The sequence below is a fragment of the Oryx dammah genome, unplaced genomic scaffold (genome assembly GCF_014754425.2).
Source record: "Oryx dammah isolate SB20612 unplaced genomic scaffold, SCBI_Odam_1.1 HiC_scaffold_2, whole genome shotgun sequence".
In the NCBI taxonomy this organism is placed as follows: domain Eukaryota; kingdom Metazoa; phylum Chordata; class Mammalia; order Artiodactyla; family Bovidae; genus Oryx; species Oryx dammah.
In genome coordinates this window covers 13,710,259-13,726,483 of record NW_024070186.1, presented here as the reverse complement: position 1 = coordinate 13,726,483, position 16,225 = coordinate 13,710,259, and the positions used below count along the sequence as shown (strand labels likewise).

Here is a 16,225-nt window from a genome sequence, read left to right as displayed (position 1 = left end):
CCACCAATCCCATTTCTGGCAGGAAAAAGACCCTGCATTTCTAGAGACAGCACAACTAATTACAACTAGTTTATCTCCCATTACCTTATCAAGCAAATAACCAAAATGAAAATGATACTATGCTAGAAAAAGAACAAAAACACAACGTCCTCAGTTTTATTTGCCAGTCATCAGGGCCCACAGCACCACACAGCACAGATGGACCAATGTCTGCCTCCGTGAATTTTAAATTGCCTTTTACAACTTTTCTCTGCTTTTGATGAGCCAGGTTCCACAATATGTCAGCTTGTGAAATTCAAGCAACTGTGTATATATATAAGCTCCTTCATTCAGACTCAGCCATAAACTGCACAAAGCCTGTAAAATCTGCTTAAAAGGAAAATGAAGTTATTCCAAACTGCCATGCACACAGAAACAGCATACACATGTGCTCGGGGCTGCCCGGGAAAGGACGCTAGTCTGTGTTTATGCAACTGCAGAACTCCCAGAGCCCACGGGCCTGCGGCATCATCCTGAGGGACACAGCACATGCTGCCGTGACTCTAAGGAGTGACAGAGGGGACTCTGCTCACATATCGCAGCACCCACGAGAAACAGAAAGCACCCTCCTCTGTTCTCTGCCACAGGACCAGATGCAGTTGAGAAGGACACACACCTATGCACATCATTTAAAGAACTTCAAGCAACTGTGTGAAGGCCTGTTCCATGATAATGTTATATGAAAAACTGGATCCCTGAGTTTATAGCCAAAGGGTCCAGAACAATGCAAGGAGAGCTTTTCCTCCAGCCACGTATATGCACTGTAATATGCGACTTCCTAGTACCAAGTTTAGAATACTTCAGAAAACAACAGTTACAGCGCATCAATGACTCTGCTGGCTTTATTTATTCAAAAACAAAAGAGGCAAAAAAACATGGAACTAAAATGTCCAATGTCATCTGAAATAATAGGTTCACCAAAAGGCGGAAAGATAAACGTGAACTGGGGGGATTAATTATAACCATTAGAATGAATTGTTTTTCAAAACATGTATCTCAGGAAAATGCTGACCAATGGGGTAGGTGGTTATTTAACCTCCCGCTTTTAGAGGAAGCCAACAGATATCAGAGTCTCCTAGGCAGCAGGAGCCGCTCTGAGAAGGCCCTCTTCCGGCTACAGCTGACATGGGCCTTTCTGGAAGGACAGATCCTTCCTCAGGCTCCCCTTTTGGCAAGGTTAACCAACCACCGACAAGAATTTTTACTTCCAAGAGGAAGTCCTGTAGATACATATCAATTCACACCCATCGCTAGTCATCACATCTGCATGGGTGACGTGGCACACGGCTGGTGACTCTGGAGGACAAAGTGGGGACCCGGGGAGAAGACGGGGCATGAGCGCCCCTACACATCACGCTCCAGAGCTCGCAGGTCCTCCAGGAGCTCCTGGGCCACCGTCTGCAGGTGGGGGTTGCGGCTCTTGGCCATAGCCAGGATGCGCTGCAGGGGCAAGGAGCTCCGGAATTCAGCGGCTGACCTGGAGAAGACTTCTGGCTCCAGCACCACAGATTGGACGAGGCGCAGCACGTGGAGACACACCTCTGCGTCGGGATCTGGGGAAGAGGCAATGCTCCGGTTAGAATAAAACCTTCCAAGGGGACCCTGGGCAGAAGCCACCCTCAGGGCCTCCTGGTCTTTTGGAACAATGGATTGGACAGTTTACTGAACTATGAACTGACCCAAAATGGTGTCACTTCTTGACGTAAAAACTGAGCTCACAAAAGGCACATGAAAGCAATATCTTCTACTTAGTAACGTTCCACCTTCAACTATTACAAGTATGTAATTTTAAAATGCTGAACTAAAAATATGAGGGCTTTTCATGTAGTCTGCTGTAATTCTGTTTACCTATACGAGTGCTTTAAAGCGCTCACTTTCACTTACTTCACTTTCACTCCAAGTTCAGCAAACCCGAGAGACCACATACTGACGAGGCATCCCTCAGGCCACTGAGCTCTGCAAAGTCTTGGCTGCAACACTCAAGCTGCCTTCCGTTTTCCATGGGAGGCTCCCTGGAGTTAGAGAGCCGGCAGCCACAGACCACAGCAGGCAAGTAGAAGTAGCCAGACAGAAACAAGAGCCCCAAGCAAGCTGTAACCCTGATAACTTGGATCCCCTTCTCCTCACCATGGCTCTCCAATGGGAACGTTAAACATGCCACGGAGTCATTTCTTCATTAGACTCTGTAATAGGAACCAGACTCAAAATCTGTACCTCTTTCCTAACACTACACTTTAAAAACCTTTAAGCTGTAAGTTGATTGAAGAGAGTAGACTAAACAAGCGCTCAGTGGGTACTGCCATGAAACACACACACACACCCCACCCCCACCCTGCCCCGAGCCCTTCTGTACTGAACAAAAGCATCAAGACACATTAAGACTGCTGTGCTGGGAGGCAGAAACCTCCCTGGGTCCAGACTGTGAAATCCTTCTGTCTGGGGGGACAGGAAGGAAACTCTCTGGCTCAAAAACAACCAAAGACACAGCAGAGCGGCTGCCACGGGAAGGAGTACAGGATCTCTGTGAAGGCGCCCACTCGGATGGAGGCGTAAGAGGGAGCTCCCACCACTCACCCCATGACCTGTAGTGGCCCAGCAAACACCCAGAAGCCAAGGAGAGCAGTCTACGGCAGGGAGCAAAAGCACGGAAGGGGATCCCTCTGGGACACAGACCAAAGGGAAGGCCCTCAGCTGAGGCTGGAGACTGCTCTGGCCACTCAGTCCGCACCGTCAGCATAGGAAGGAGACGTTCTGAAAGTAGCAGTGCAGAGGCAGCCACAGCAATGAACCCCAAGCCCAGCCCAGCCCCGACACCGCCACCCCAGCAGAACAGGACCTGTAAATTTACCTCATTCTCTCCTGCGGAGGCTGGCATGCAGGCCAGAGTCAGCCCATGTTTCCACACAGGCTGTGAGTTAAGGGTGTCTGTTACCTTTTTAAAGGGTTATTTTAAAAGAAAACAAACAGAAGAATAATATACAACAGAAACCACACGTGATTCTCAAAGTTCAAAATAGTTACCAGCTAGCTCATTACAGGAAAAGCCTACTGACCTCCATTCTACTGCCCTACACACAAGGCCCACCATTCATTCAGAAATTACAGTGACAAAGCAAGGGGAATAAAACTCCACTGAAGTAATAATCAACAGAACCAGACTCAGAGATAACCTAGATGTAGAAACAATTAGAAAAGGAATTTGAAATAAATATGATCAATAGATGGGAAAACACTGTTTTAGGGCTCTTACAATATACTTGAAGCAGTACATTATTATGTAAAGATTTTTAATGTTTTAATTTAAAATCAATTCTGATTAATTAATACAGTTAATAATAATTCAGTTCAATTTAGTTCAGTCACTCAGTCATGTTTGACTCTTTGGAATGCCATGGACTGCAGCATGCCAGACTTCCCTGTCTATCACCAACTCCTGGAACTTGCTCAAACTCACATCCATTGAGTCGGTGATGCCATCCTACCATCTCATCCTCTGTTGTCCCCTTCTCATCCTGCCCTCAGTCTTTCCTTTCCCAGCATCAGGGTCTTTTCCAATGAGTCAGTTCTTCCCATCAGGTGGCCAAAGTATTGGAGCTTCAGTTTCAGCATCAGTCCTTCCAATAAATATTCAAGACTGATTTCTTTTAGGATTGACTGGTTTGATCTCCTTGCAGTCCAAGGAACTCTTAAGAATTCTCCAACACCACAGTTCAAAAGCAGCGATTCTTTGGCGTTCAGCCTGTTTCAACTCTCATATTCATACATGACTACTGGAAAACCATAGCTTTGGCTATACAGACCTTTGTCAGCAAAGTAATGCCTCTGCTAGGTTGGTCATAGCTTTTTATCCAAGGAATAAGCATCTTTTAATTTCATGGCTGCAGTCACCATCTGCAGTGGTTTTGGAGCCCAAGAAAAGAAAGTCTGTCACTGTTTCCCCATCTATTTGCCATGAAGTGATAGGACCAATGCCATGATCTTCGTTTTTTGAATGTTGAGTTTTAAGTCAGCTTTTTCACTCTCCTCTTTCACTTCCATCAAGAGGATCTTTAGTTCCTCTTTGCTTTCTGCCATAAGGGTGGTATCATCTGCATATCTGAAGTTATTGATATTTCTCCCAGCAATCTTGATTCCAGCTTGTGCTTCATCGAGCCTGGCATTTCGTATGACGTAATCTCAATTAAAGATCGTATTATAAACCCTAGGGCAAATACTAAAAAAAACCCCAAAACTTTAAAATGTAAATGATAAGCGAACAGTGCAGATAGAAAAGTAAATAATCCAACAGCAGACAAAAAAGAGGGAAAAGAAACAACTAGAAGTATTTCTGTATTTCTATATAAATTAGCTGAAAACTGTATAAACACATTGATTAAAAGATAGAGAATACACAGGATGAATTAGGAGATTGGGATTGACATATTTTATTGTTGTTCAGTTGCTCAATCATGTCTGACTCTGTATAAAACAGATAACTAATGAGAATCTATAGCACAGGGAACTCTACTCAGTGCTCTGTAGCGACCTAAATGGAAAGGAAATCTAAAAAAGGTGGATATATGCAGATGAATAAATGATTTACTATGTTGCACAGCAGAAACTAAACAACAGTGTAAAGCAACTCTACTCCAATAAAAAAGTTTTAAAAGATACAGGATGCATAAAACATCAAGACTCAATTATACATTATCTACAAGGCACCTAAAATAAAGACACAGGTTAAAAATGAAAGCTTATAAAAAAACATGCCATGCAAACACTAATTAAAAGAAGTCTGCAAAGCCTGTATTATCAGACAATGTAGACTTCAGAACAAAAAATATTACCATGCGCTTAGGAGAGTCATTGTATAATTATAAAGAGGTCACTGGATCAAAAAGACACAGCTGACTTAATTAGGTATGTACCTAACAACAGAGTTTCAAGAGAAACAAAGCAATATATGATAGATGCTGTTGCTGTTATTCAGGTGCTAAGTTGTATCTGACTCTTTGCCATCCCATGAACCAATGCATGCCAGGCCTCTCTGTCTTTCACCATCTCCCTGAGTTTGCTCAAACTCATGTCCATTGAGTTAGTGATGCCATCCAACCATCTCATCCTCTATTGTCCCCTTCTCCTCCTGCCCTCAGTCTTTCCCAGCATCAGGATCCTTTCTAATAAGTCAGCTCTTCACATCAGATGGCCAAAGTATTGGAGCTTCAGCATCAGTCCTTCCAATGAATATTCAGGACTGATTTCCTTTAGGATTGACTGGTTTGATCTCCTTGCAATCCAAGGGACTCTTAAGAGTCTTCTCCAGCACCATAGTTTGAAAGCATCAATTCTTCGGTGCTCAGCCTTCTTTATGGTCCAACTCTCACATCCATACATGACTGCCAGAAAAACCATAGCTTTGACTATATGGACCTTTGCTGGCCAAATGATATCTCTGCTTTTGAATACACTGCCTAGATTTGTCATAGCTTTTCTTCCAAACAGCAAGCACCTTCTAATGTCATGGCTACAATCACCACCTGCAGTGATTTTGGAGCCCAAGAAAATAGAAGTCTTTCACTGTTTCCATTGTTTCCCCATCTATTTGCCATGAAGTGATGGGACAAGATGCCATGATCTTTGCTTTTTGAATGCTGAGTTTTAAGCCAGTTTTTTTCACTTTCTTTCACCTTTATCAAGAGGCTCTTTAGTTCCTCTTCCCTTTCTGCCATTAAAGTGGCATATTACATATGATAGATAGCTAATTATAAATTAATTCACAATTAGAGTTGGAAATTTAATACTTTTATTTCCATTACTGATATTTTAAAAGGAAGAAAGAAAATCAGTGAAGATACAGAATCCCTGAACAACAGTATCAACCAATTTGACCAAATACACATTCAAAAGAATTCAAAGTATGTTCTGTGATCACAAAGAATTAAGTTAGAAATACATAATAAATAAAAGAAAATATGTGAAAAAAAATCTCCAAATATTATTCAGAATTTTTTCTAAATAATCTGTGGATCAAGAAGAAGTCATAAGGAAAACTAGGAATTACTGTGATTGAAATGAAAATAAAACACTTTATCATAATTTGTAGACAGAGTTAAATCACTGCTTATCAGGGGAAATTATAGCACTGAATGCTTGTGTTGGACAAGAACAAAGGTCTCAAATTAATTTCCTTACCTTTCACCTTAAAAAAAAGCGGGGGGGACTTCCCTGGTGGTCCTATGGTTAAGAATCTGCCTGCCAGTGCAAGGAACACAGCCAGGTTCAGTCCCTGCTCTGGGAAGAATCCATATGCCACGGGGCAACTAAGCCTATGCACTGCAACTGCTGAGCCCACAGGCTGCCAACTAACAAAGCCCAAGCTCTAGAGCCCGTGCTCCCCAACGAGAGAAGCCACACAGTGAAGCCCATGAACCTCAAGAAAGAGCACTCCCTACTCACTGCAACTAGAGAAAGTCCACGCGCGCCAACAAAGACCCAGTGCAGCCAAAAATAAATATATTTTTAAATAGAAAAGTAAAAATTAAACCAAAAACAAGCCAAGGGAAAGTAAAAATAAAGAACAGAAATCAAGACAAATGAGGACAAACAAAAAACTAGGGGAAAAAAAGTTAACCCCAAAGCTGACCCTGCTAAAAAGAAATCTACAAAACTGAAAAAATTCTAGCCAGGCCAAACAAGGAAAGGAGGGGAGAAGGAAAGACAGACACAGATTACAAGCGCTGGGAATGAAAGAGACTTCACTACAGAACCTACAGATATTAAAGAAATAATAAGGGAATATGGGCTTCCCTGGTGGCTCAGACAGTAAAGAATCTGCCCGCAATGCAGGAGACCCAGGTTCAACCCCTGGGTTGAGAAGATTCCCCTGGAGAAAAGAATGGCTATCCTCTCCAGTATTCCTGCTTGGAGAATTCTGTGAGAGGAGCCTGGTGAGCTACCGTTCATGGGGTCCCAAAGAGTCGGACACGACTGATGTGACTTAGCAGCAGCAGCAACAAAAGGTCTGACCACAGAATCTTGTTAAATCACAAGAATAGTTGAAATACAACTTGATTTTTAATCGCTCTCCATGACACTCTAATCTACTGAATGAAACAAAACCAACAGAAGGAAACCGGTGCCTCCATCAGTGTGGTTGCACGCAGCAGGAGAGGGCGGGGCTGCAGCTGTCAGAGGGAACTGCCAGCTCTCCCTCCAGGACAGGCCTGGCCATACGGCCAGCCCAGGGCATCTCCAGAGCACACAGAGCAGGAGAGGAGCCATTCTGCTGAGCTCCAGAGCTCTCACACCAGAGCCTGCTCTCCACAGAGCGGTCACCTGTGAGGGCCACCGCGCCAGCAGACACGCCACCACTGCTCAGAAGTGTCCAGAATGCCTCCTGCAACTGCCTTCAGAGCCAGTCTGGGAGCCATTCCCAAACACCAGGGTCACTGCCTGAGACACTTCAGGATCCTAACACCTCGCGTGTACCGAGTTGGGCTGCTGACCACCCAGCCGCAGGCTCCCCTGCAAGCCCCTCAGCCAGGCCCTCTCCCCTCCCAGCCAGCAGGTTCTCTGACTGCTGCTCAGCTTACTCACAGTGTCTGGCAACACGGTCTTGACAGGAGCTGGAGGACACCACGCTCTCCGGGTTCTCCTCGCCTTCGTCCTGCCTCATCATGGTCCCTCTCTCTCCCTGCTTTCTCCTCCTCCTTTTCCTCTTGCACTGAAAACACTGGTGCGGCCCAGGCCCAGCCTCAGACCCTCTCACTCCCTGGATGGTGTCCACTGCTACAGCTGCACAGGCATCCTCCACCATGACGGCTCACAGGGTGGCCTCCAGCCCCGGCCTCTGCGTGGCTCAGCTCAGAAATCCAACTGTGCCCTTCAATCTCCCTTTGAACATGGAACAGGCCTCCCGAATTTAACATGAGAAGAATTACTGTTTCTCCCAAGTCCCCCCAACAGCACCACCAGGGACAAGTTTGTTGTTCGGTCAGTCAGTCGTGCCTGACTCTTTGCGACCCCATGGACTGTTGTGTCTAACTCTGCAACCCCATCGATTGTCGCTCGCCAGGCTCCTCTGTCCATGGGATTTCCAAGGCAAGAATACTGGAATGGGTTGCCATTTCCTTCTCCAGGGAATCTTCCTGACCCAGGGATCAAGCCTACATCTCCTGCATTGCAGGTGGATTCTTTACCACCGAGCTACCAGGGAAGCCCAGGGGCCAGCTACTCAGCCCCAAACCTAAGCATCAGCCTGGCTTCCCCTCCCTCATATTCCCATCCCTTCAAAATGGACCCTGAATCCAGTCACATCAATCACTGTTACCACCCCTGCTGTCCCCAGACTACCACAACCTTCTCACCCACACCCAGTGCCTGCCCCGATCCCCTCGCAGCAGCCAGATGGAGCCTGGAGACGGCCCCTCAGCCCAGGGCCACTCCTGCTCTGCCTGCACAGGCCGCTCCAGCCCAGCAGGTTCCCTGACCTCCTCTCCTGACACTACCCCACGCCTCTCTACCACACTGGCTGCTTCGCCCCCACGTCCTCACAGCCCAGGGCCACTGCACAGACTTCCCGCACCACCTCTCATCACAGAGCTCTGACAGCATTTCCTCTGCCTCACTCGGCTCTCCACTGCCCACAGAGCAGTCCCACTTGGCCCCGGGAGCCCTCTTACTACCCTGTCTTTACTGTACTAGAACATTCCCACCACTCTCCTGGTTGCCAGGTCTCCCGAACTGAATGTAAGCTCCACGAGGGAAGAGCTTGGCCTGGTCACTTCTGAACCTCCAGTTCCCAGGCAGGACTGGCGCTCAGGGACACCTGTAAGACAGGTGCTGCTCGAGCGCTCCTGCCCATGGTGCCGGCTACCCTGGGGGCAGAGGAAGGCCCTCCCAACTCCGCAGTGAAGTCTGCAGAGGAGATGCCAAGCACAGCAGTGTACTTTGTGGGAGACAAAATAAATACAGCCTCTAGTCTCTACTCTCTTACCTAGTTAGGGATTTTTTTTTAGTAAAGTAGTTGCAGGCCATTAACAAGTAACAGATGAGAAAGTACAAATACAAGTCTGTTGGTAATATTCGTCATGATACCCTAAGGAAGGAATGATCAGTCTTGGGGGTGGGACATCTGGAAAGGTTCCCTAGAGAATGCTTTCAAGTTGGATTTTGAAGATCTGGAACACAAAGCATCTAATCATTTATCCTATTTCTCATTTTTTCTTTCCAAAATCCAAAAAGACGTTATAATGTCAACCTTTACCAGTTACAGGATGTGAGGATCTTGGCTCCTTCCATCAGCTCCTGTTTCTGGATTGCCCTCCAGCACAGACTCCACACTGCCCTCTTTCCAAATCACTTCTCAACTTTCTCCATATCCTTAACACAATACTTCAGACAACAGATCACACACAGAGGGGAGTGGGAAAAGGTCACCTGGCCCAGCTAGGAACCTGCTCCTTTCCTAAAACACACTTGCACAGCAGATGGGTCAGCTCTGACACACACGCAGAGCCGGACTCACACCCAAATTAGTCCCACTTCAACACTCGTCAAAACACATTAAAATAAGCAGATGTCAGTAACCATAACAGAAGTACGGCCGGAAAACACAGAATTCTCAGAATGGTGTATCATCTCTTAAATGGAGGTAACACACAATTTTCACATCTCAAATTAAATGAAGGTTTAAACGAGAACAACAGCATGGCCCAGGAGAGAACGCACAGGCTCAGGCGGGGAGTATGAAGTCAGAGGGCCAGGATGTGACCAGCACACAAGGTACCTTCCTAACCGCCCGGCCTTGGCCAGGAAGGACTTCTCACTCTCTCTGAGTCTCGGCCCTAGGACACACGCCCATCTCAGAGGGTTTGAGAGGCATGTGAGATAATACATATAATAACCCCATGCTGGGTGGAGCAGGAGCCCCATAAATGAGGCTGCTGGACTCTGACTGGCTGCCGTGCTGCCTCCAGCTGTGCCGATTATCACACAACTATGGCCTGTCAGGATTCAGGCATCTTACCTAAAAGAACTTCGAAGGGTTACCTTTCGGGTTATTTTTCTGGGAAGTTTAGCTTATGGATAGTCCATCTGAAGCAAGAGGGTTTGTGCCAGCAGCAGTTTCCGTTTCCAGAGATGATGCAGCGTAGGGGGAAGCAGCGGCAGGGATGAGAAGAAGAGGCTGGGGGCTGGACGCACAGACAGCCTGCTCCCAAGTGCTTCCTGAGGAGGAGCGTAGCCACACCACACACCCAAGGGAAACAGAAAGCTACCAAATTCACTCCTGCTGTCATTTTCTTTGTTGAAATTGTGCCCTCACACAAAGAAGAAAAAATACTGAAAGAGGAAAAAAAAGCAAAGGGCAGCAGTGACCCGTAGGATAACACCAAAATTGTTGTTAGAGTCCTGGAAGGAGAGGGGTTGGAAGACATGAACGCACCGTGAAGAAACAACGGCCCCAAATATCCAAATGTGAGGTAAACCACAAACCTAGAGAGCCGCACCAAGGCTTGGCTTGTCTGATGCACCGAGATGTCTGAACACCAGTGACAAAGAGAGACTCACAGAAGGGAAAAGAGGAAAAACCACGTGAGGTGGAGGAAAGGTAAGAACAGCAGACTCCTGGTGAGAACACAGGAGGGCCAGAGGGCAGGGGCAATGTCTTCAAAGTAATGATACTTGGAAGCCCACCCCCAACAAAATATCCTCTGAAAATCATGGCAAATAAAAACTTTGTAAGACAAACAGAAATGGAGAGAACTCTACCCCAGGCAAGCCTGCGCCCCAAGAAATGGTAAAAGTCCTTTAGGCAGGAGAATGCTACAGGTGGAAACTGAGATCCACACAAAGGCATGGGAGCACCAGGAGTGGGAAATCACGCACGCTTTTCTTCCTACTTTTCAATCTCTTTAAAAGGCAGCTGATTAAATCAAAATAATAAATGTATTTCTAGGTTTTCAACACACATATGATAATTTTAAGAGAATGGAAGGGGGAAAAGAAGTATACTGTTGACACTACACGTGAGCGGCTAGAAGGTGGACTGTGATAAGCTAAGTATGCATATCTTATGCACCAGAGTAACCACTATAAGAAATACTTTTTAGAAAGAGAAGTAGCTAATGAACCAGTAATAGAGATAAAATGGAATCAAACAAAACTACTAAATTCATCCAAAAAAAGAAGGGTGAAAAAGAACAAAGAACAGATATGACAAGTAGAAAACAAATAGCAAAATGATACTTAAGACCCAAAGAAATTAATAATCAAATCAAACAAATTATCTAAACATTACAATTAAAAAGCAGAGATTTTTCTAATTAATTTAAAAAATTCAAGGCCCAACTATATGCTGTTTACAAGAAATCCACATTAAATATAAAGAAACAGGCAGGTAAAAGAATGGAAATACATTTTTTTAACATTTTATATACATACAAGTGTATTTTATACATGTATGTTTTGCATATGTATTTAAATATACTAATACTAATCCCTGATGGCTCAGACAGTAAAGAACCCACCTGCAATGCAGGAGACCCAGGTTTGGTCCCTGAGTTGGGAAGAGTCCCTGCAGAAGGGCATGGCAATCCACTCCAGTATTCTTGCTTGGAGAATTCCATAGGCAGACCATGGGGTCACAAAGAGTTGGATACGAATGAACGACTCTCAGTCAGTCAATACTAACCAAAAGAAAGATGCAGGGGCTATACTAGCCTCAAGTAAAGCAGCATTCAGAGGAAGGACTATTACCAAGGATAAGGAAGGACATTTTCAAATGATTAAAAGAAAACTCTATCTATTAACAGGACATAACCAACATAAATGTTTACATACTGAGTAAGAGAGCTTCAAAACACATGAAGTGAAAACTGACAGAACGGAAAGAAAATAAATCCACAGTGATGGTCAAAGATTTCAATATTCTTCTCTTGATATCTGATAGAAAAGTTAAAAATCAGTAAGGATATAGAAGACTAAACAACATATCAACCAACCTGAAAGTTGCTGCTGTTGTTACTAACATTTATAGAACACACCACCCCAAAACAATAATATACGCAATCTTTATCAAGTGTGGTGGAACATTCACAAGATAGACCACATCTGGCACTAAAAGACAAGTCTCAATAAATAAAAAAGGACTGGAACCAGACATGTACGTTCTCTTACCACAGTAGAATTAAATTGCAAATCTATACCAGAAACACATCTAAAAATCTCCAAATATTTGGAAATGTCAACTTAGCTTAGAACACATACCATACAGCAAACATACTGAACAGTCAGTTGTGTTGTGTCACAACCCCCAGAGTCAGACACACCTGACCTGCTACACCTCATCCTGCGCTCTACCAGTCAGGCCTAACAGACTTCTGTGTATATTCAAAACCACAGGTGCCTTAGCACTCTCTTCACTGCAGGTTACCACCAGACAGCACTGCAGACCCCAGAAGTCCTGCAGGCCACACCCCCTTCCCCTCACTGCCTCTCCCTCCCATGGGCTCCCCCCTCCCACCCCGCCCCACAGCTCCCGGGGTGCACCCTCCACCTCCACCCCAGTCCTCCCACACAGCTTCTTCCCACAGCTCTCCAGGCCTGCCTTCCCGAGGAGTCCAGGACATCTGGATGCTGGTCTAATGGCCCTACTCAGAGTCTGGAAAGACCCCTGGCACAGCTCTCCTGCCCCACCTAGGGCAACTCCCCTGGCTACTGCCCAGCAGAGAAAGCACAAGTCAGGGCTCAGCCCTCCGCACCTCCCCTCCCGGGCCGGCCGCCCACCTGGTAATCAGCAGGTGCTCAACAGCGTCTAGAGAATGGATGAGGGAAGCTGCAAGTGAGAGACTATGGGGGTGAAGGTGCTCTCCAAGCAGGCACCTGCCACACGCCGCACGGGGAAGCAAAGCAGGTTTGACCGGGGTTCCCCCACTTGCGAGCAGTGACTCCAGAGAAAAAACAGTTTCTGGTGACACATTTATGCCCAAGGTGACAGATGGGGCAAACACAACCTCCTCTACACATGGCTGTGAGAGTCAGTCCCATGTGCGGTGGGCTCGTGGCTCTGTAAACTGGCCATGTGGTGCATAGCCTAGAGGACAAGGGTTCCCCAAGGACTGGTCCAAAATGCTCCGCTCTCGAGTGAGGGAAATGAGGGAAACCCACACACTGAGGACAGACAGCCTAGGAACCTCAGTAAAAACATGGACAGGAAGCCAGGGACCTTGCCAGGGACCTCCAGAGACCAGACCCACGTCCCTCTTGTGCTGGACAAGAGCTGACGGAGCTCTCGTCAAACTGCAGGTGACGGCCGAGCACCACGTGAGGCACAGACCATGTACCTGTAATGGCAGGCACCCTGGCAGACTGGCGGGGGAAAAGAGGGGCTGGCCAGGTTCCAGCAAAGAGGCAGGGTAAGGAGGGTCCTCACACAGGACGCGGGACCCACACGGGAGCCGAGCACCACTGAGGGACGCGTGACCCCAGGCTTCCTGGCTCGCCTGCCTCTACGCTCCACACATCCTTACCCTGCTCTCATGCCCACGGTTTCAGAGCAGCTCTGAGGTGGGCAGTTGGGCTTGCGAGGGACTCAGCAATTAGGAAGAAGGTGCTCTGGATGTAGACAAAGGCAACCCACGATGGCTGCCCTGAGGTCAAGTACTCCCCAAGTCCCTGCTCTGCAAGCTCCTTGGGCCTAGCTGGTCTCTGAGCAGACTGCCTCTAGCCAGCCTGCCCTGGAAAACATCACAGTCACCTCACTGTGCCCCTTTAGCCGACGAATCTATGTAGCACTTTAATTCGATAAAAACCAGTCCACCATCCTCTTATCTGGAGAAGGAAATGGCAACCCATGCTGGTGTTCCTTCCTGGAGAATTCCATGGACAGAAGAGCTTAGTGGGCTACAGTCCATGGGGTCGCAAAGAGTCGGACACGACTGAGAGACTAACATATCCTCTTATCAGTCAGTTGGCTGCCCCATACCTCCTGACTCTTCTCAAGACACCAGCAAATCGACAAGTTGGGTGTTTATCTTGGGAGCAACAGTTCTTATCATCCTTTTCAAAATTAAAGAAACCTTCTTCTGAACTGTGATAGAAACTGTGAATTAATCCTCTCCAAACCCCCCACACACACACACCCCCCCCCCCACACCCACACCCACACCCCCCCCAACACACCCCACCATATACACACACACACCCACACCCCACACACACACCCTTGAAGACCCCAGAGTGCGAGACTCTCCTCTGCCTCCAGGAGGAAGCTGGTAATCTGCTGGACGGATCCTGGTTTCCCTGCTAGGAGACAGAGGCCCTCTTGGGAAGGCCAGGAACAGGCTACGCCAGAGCTGCCCAGACTCCCTCCTCTCAGGGAGCAGCTAAGGGGCTAGCCACTTCCACAAGCCTCTTATCCTCATCCATCAGAAGGCAAACAGAATGAAAACCACAATCACAGAAAACTAACCAAACTGATCACTTGTTCCATAGCCTTGTCTAACTCAGTGAAATTATGAGCCATGTTGTACAGGGCCACCCAAGACAGATGGGTCGCGGTGGAAAGTTCTGAAAAATGTGGTCCACTGGAGAACGGAATGGCAAACCACTTCAGCATTCTCGCCTTCAGAACCCCATGAACAGTATGAAAAGGCAAAAAGATATGATACTGAAAGATGAACTCCCCAGGTTGGTAGGTGCCCAATATACTACTGGAGAAGAGTGGAGAAATAACTCCAGAAAGAATGAAGCAGCTGAGCCAAAGTGGAAACAACACCCAGCTGGCGATGTGTCTGGTGGTGAAAGTAAAGTCCAATGCTGTAAAGAACAATATTGCATAGGAACCTGGAATGTTAGGTCCATGAATCAAGGTAAATTGGATGTGGTCAAGCAAGAGATGGCAAGTGTGAACATCAACATTTTAGTGATCAGTGAACTAAAATGAATGAAATTTTAGTTCACTAAAATGAATGGGAGAATTTAATTCAGATGACCATTATATCTACTACTGTGGGCAAGAATCCCTTAGAAAAAATGGAGTAGCTCTCACAGTCAACCAAAGAGTATAAAATGCAGTACTTGGGTACAATCTCAAAAATGACAGATGATCTCTGTTCATTTCCAAGGCAAACCATTCAATATCACGGTAATCCAAGTCTATGCCCCAACCACTTATGCTGAAGAAGCTGAAGTTGAACAGTTCTATGAAGACCTACATACCTTCTAGACCTTCTAGAACTAACACCCCCCAAAAGACGTCCTTTTCATTATAGGAGACCGGAATGCAAAGTAGGAAGTCATGAGATACCTGGAATAACAGGCAAGTTTGGCCTTGGAGTACAAAACGAAGCAGGGCAAAGGCAAACCGAGTTTTGCCAAGAGAATGCACTGGTCATGGCAAACACCCTCCTCCAACAACACAAGAGATGACTCTACACATGGACATCATCAGACGGTCAATACCAAAATCAGACTGATTATATTCTTGGCAGCCAAAGATGGAGACGCTCTATACAGTCAGCAAAAACAAGACTGGAAGTGTGTGTGTGTGTGTGTGTGTGTGTGTCCTCTCTGTGACCCCAGGGACTATAACCTGCCAGGCTCCTCTGTCCATGAAATTCTCCAGGCAAGAATACTAGAGTGGGTTGCCATTTTCTTTTTCAGGGGATCTTCCCAACTCAGGGATCAAACCTCGGCTTCCCACATTGCAGACAAACTCTTTACAGTCTGAGCCACCAGGGAAGCCCATTCAGGTATGACCTAAATCAAATACCTTACAATTATACAGTGGAAGTGACAAACAGAGTCAAGGGATTAGATCTGATAGAGTGCCTAAAGAACTATGGATGAAAATTCATAACATTATACAGGACGCAGTGATCAAAACCATCCTCAAGTAAAAGAAATCCAAAGAGGCAAAATGATTGTCTCAGGAGGCCTTACAAATAGCTGAGAAAAGAAGAGAGGCTAAAGGTAAAGAAGATAAGGAAAGATATACCCATCTGAATCCAGAGTTCCCCAGAATAGCAAGGAGAGACAGGAAAGCCTTCCTAAGTGAATAATGTAAAGAACTAGAGGAAAACAACAGAATGGGAAAGACTAGAGATCTCTTCAAGAAAATTAGAGATACCAAGGGAACATTTCATGCAGAGATGGGCTTGATAAAGGACAGAAGCAGTATGGACCTAACAGAAGCACAAGATATTAA

The 16,225-nt window shown here is 46.2% G+C and overlaps 1 protein-coding gene across 1 annotated transcript in view; it reads right to left on the bottom strand.

Annotated features, from left to right (window-relative positions):
* Positions 1-857: 857 nt before the first annotated feature.
* LOC120883082 (heat shock transcription factor 2 binding protein) overlaps positions 858-16,225 on the bottom strand; it is an 85,262-nt gene continuing 69,894 nt past the window's right edge. The window contains exon 9 of the mRNA XM_040267011.1: positions 858-1,592. Within this exon, the coding sequence (XP_040122945.1) occupies positions 1,384-1,592 (209 nt within the window). The 3' untranslated portion in view covers positions 858-1,383. The remainder of the gene's footprint in view (positions 1,593-16,225) is intronic.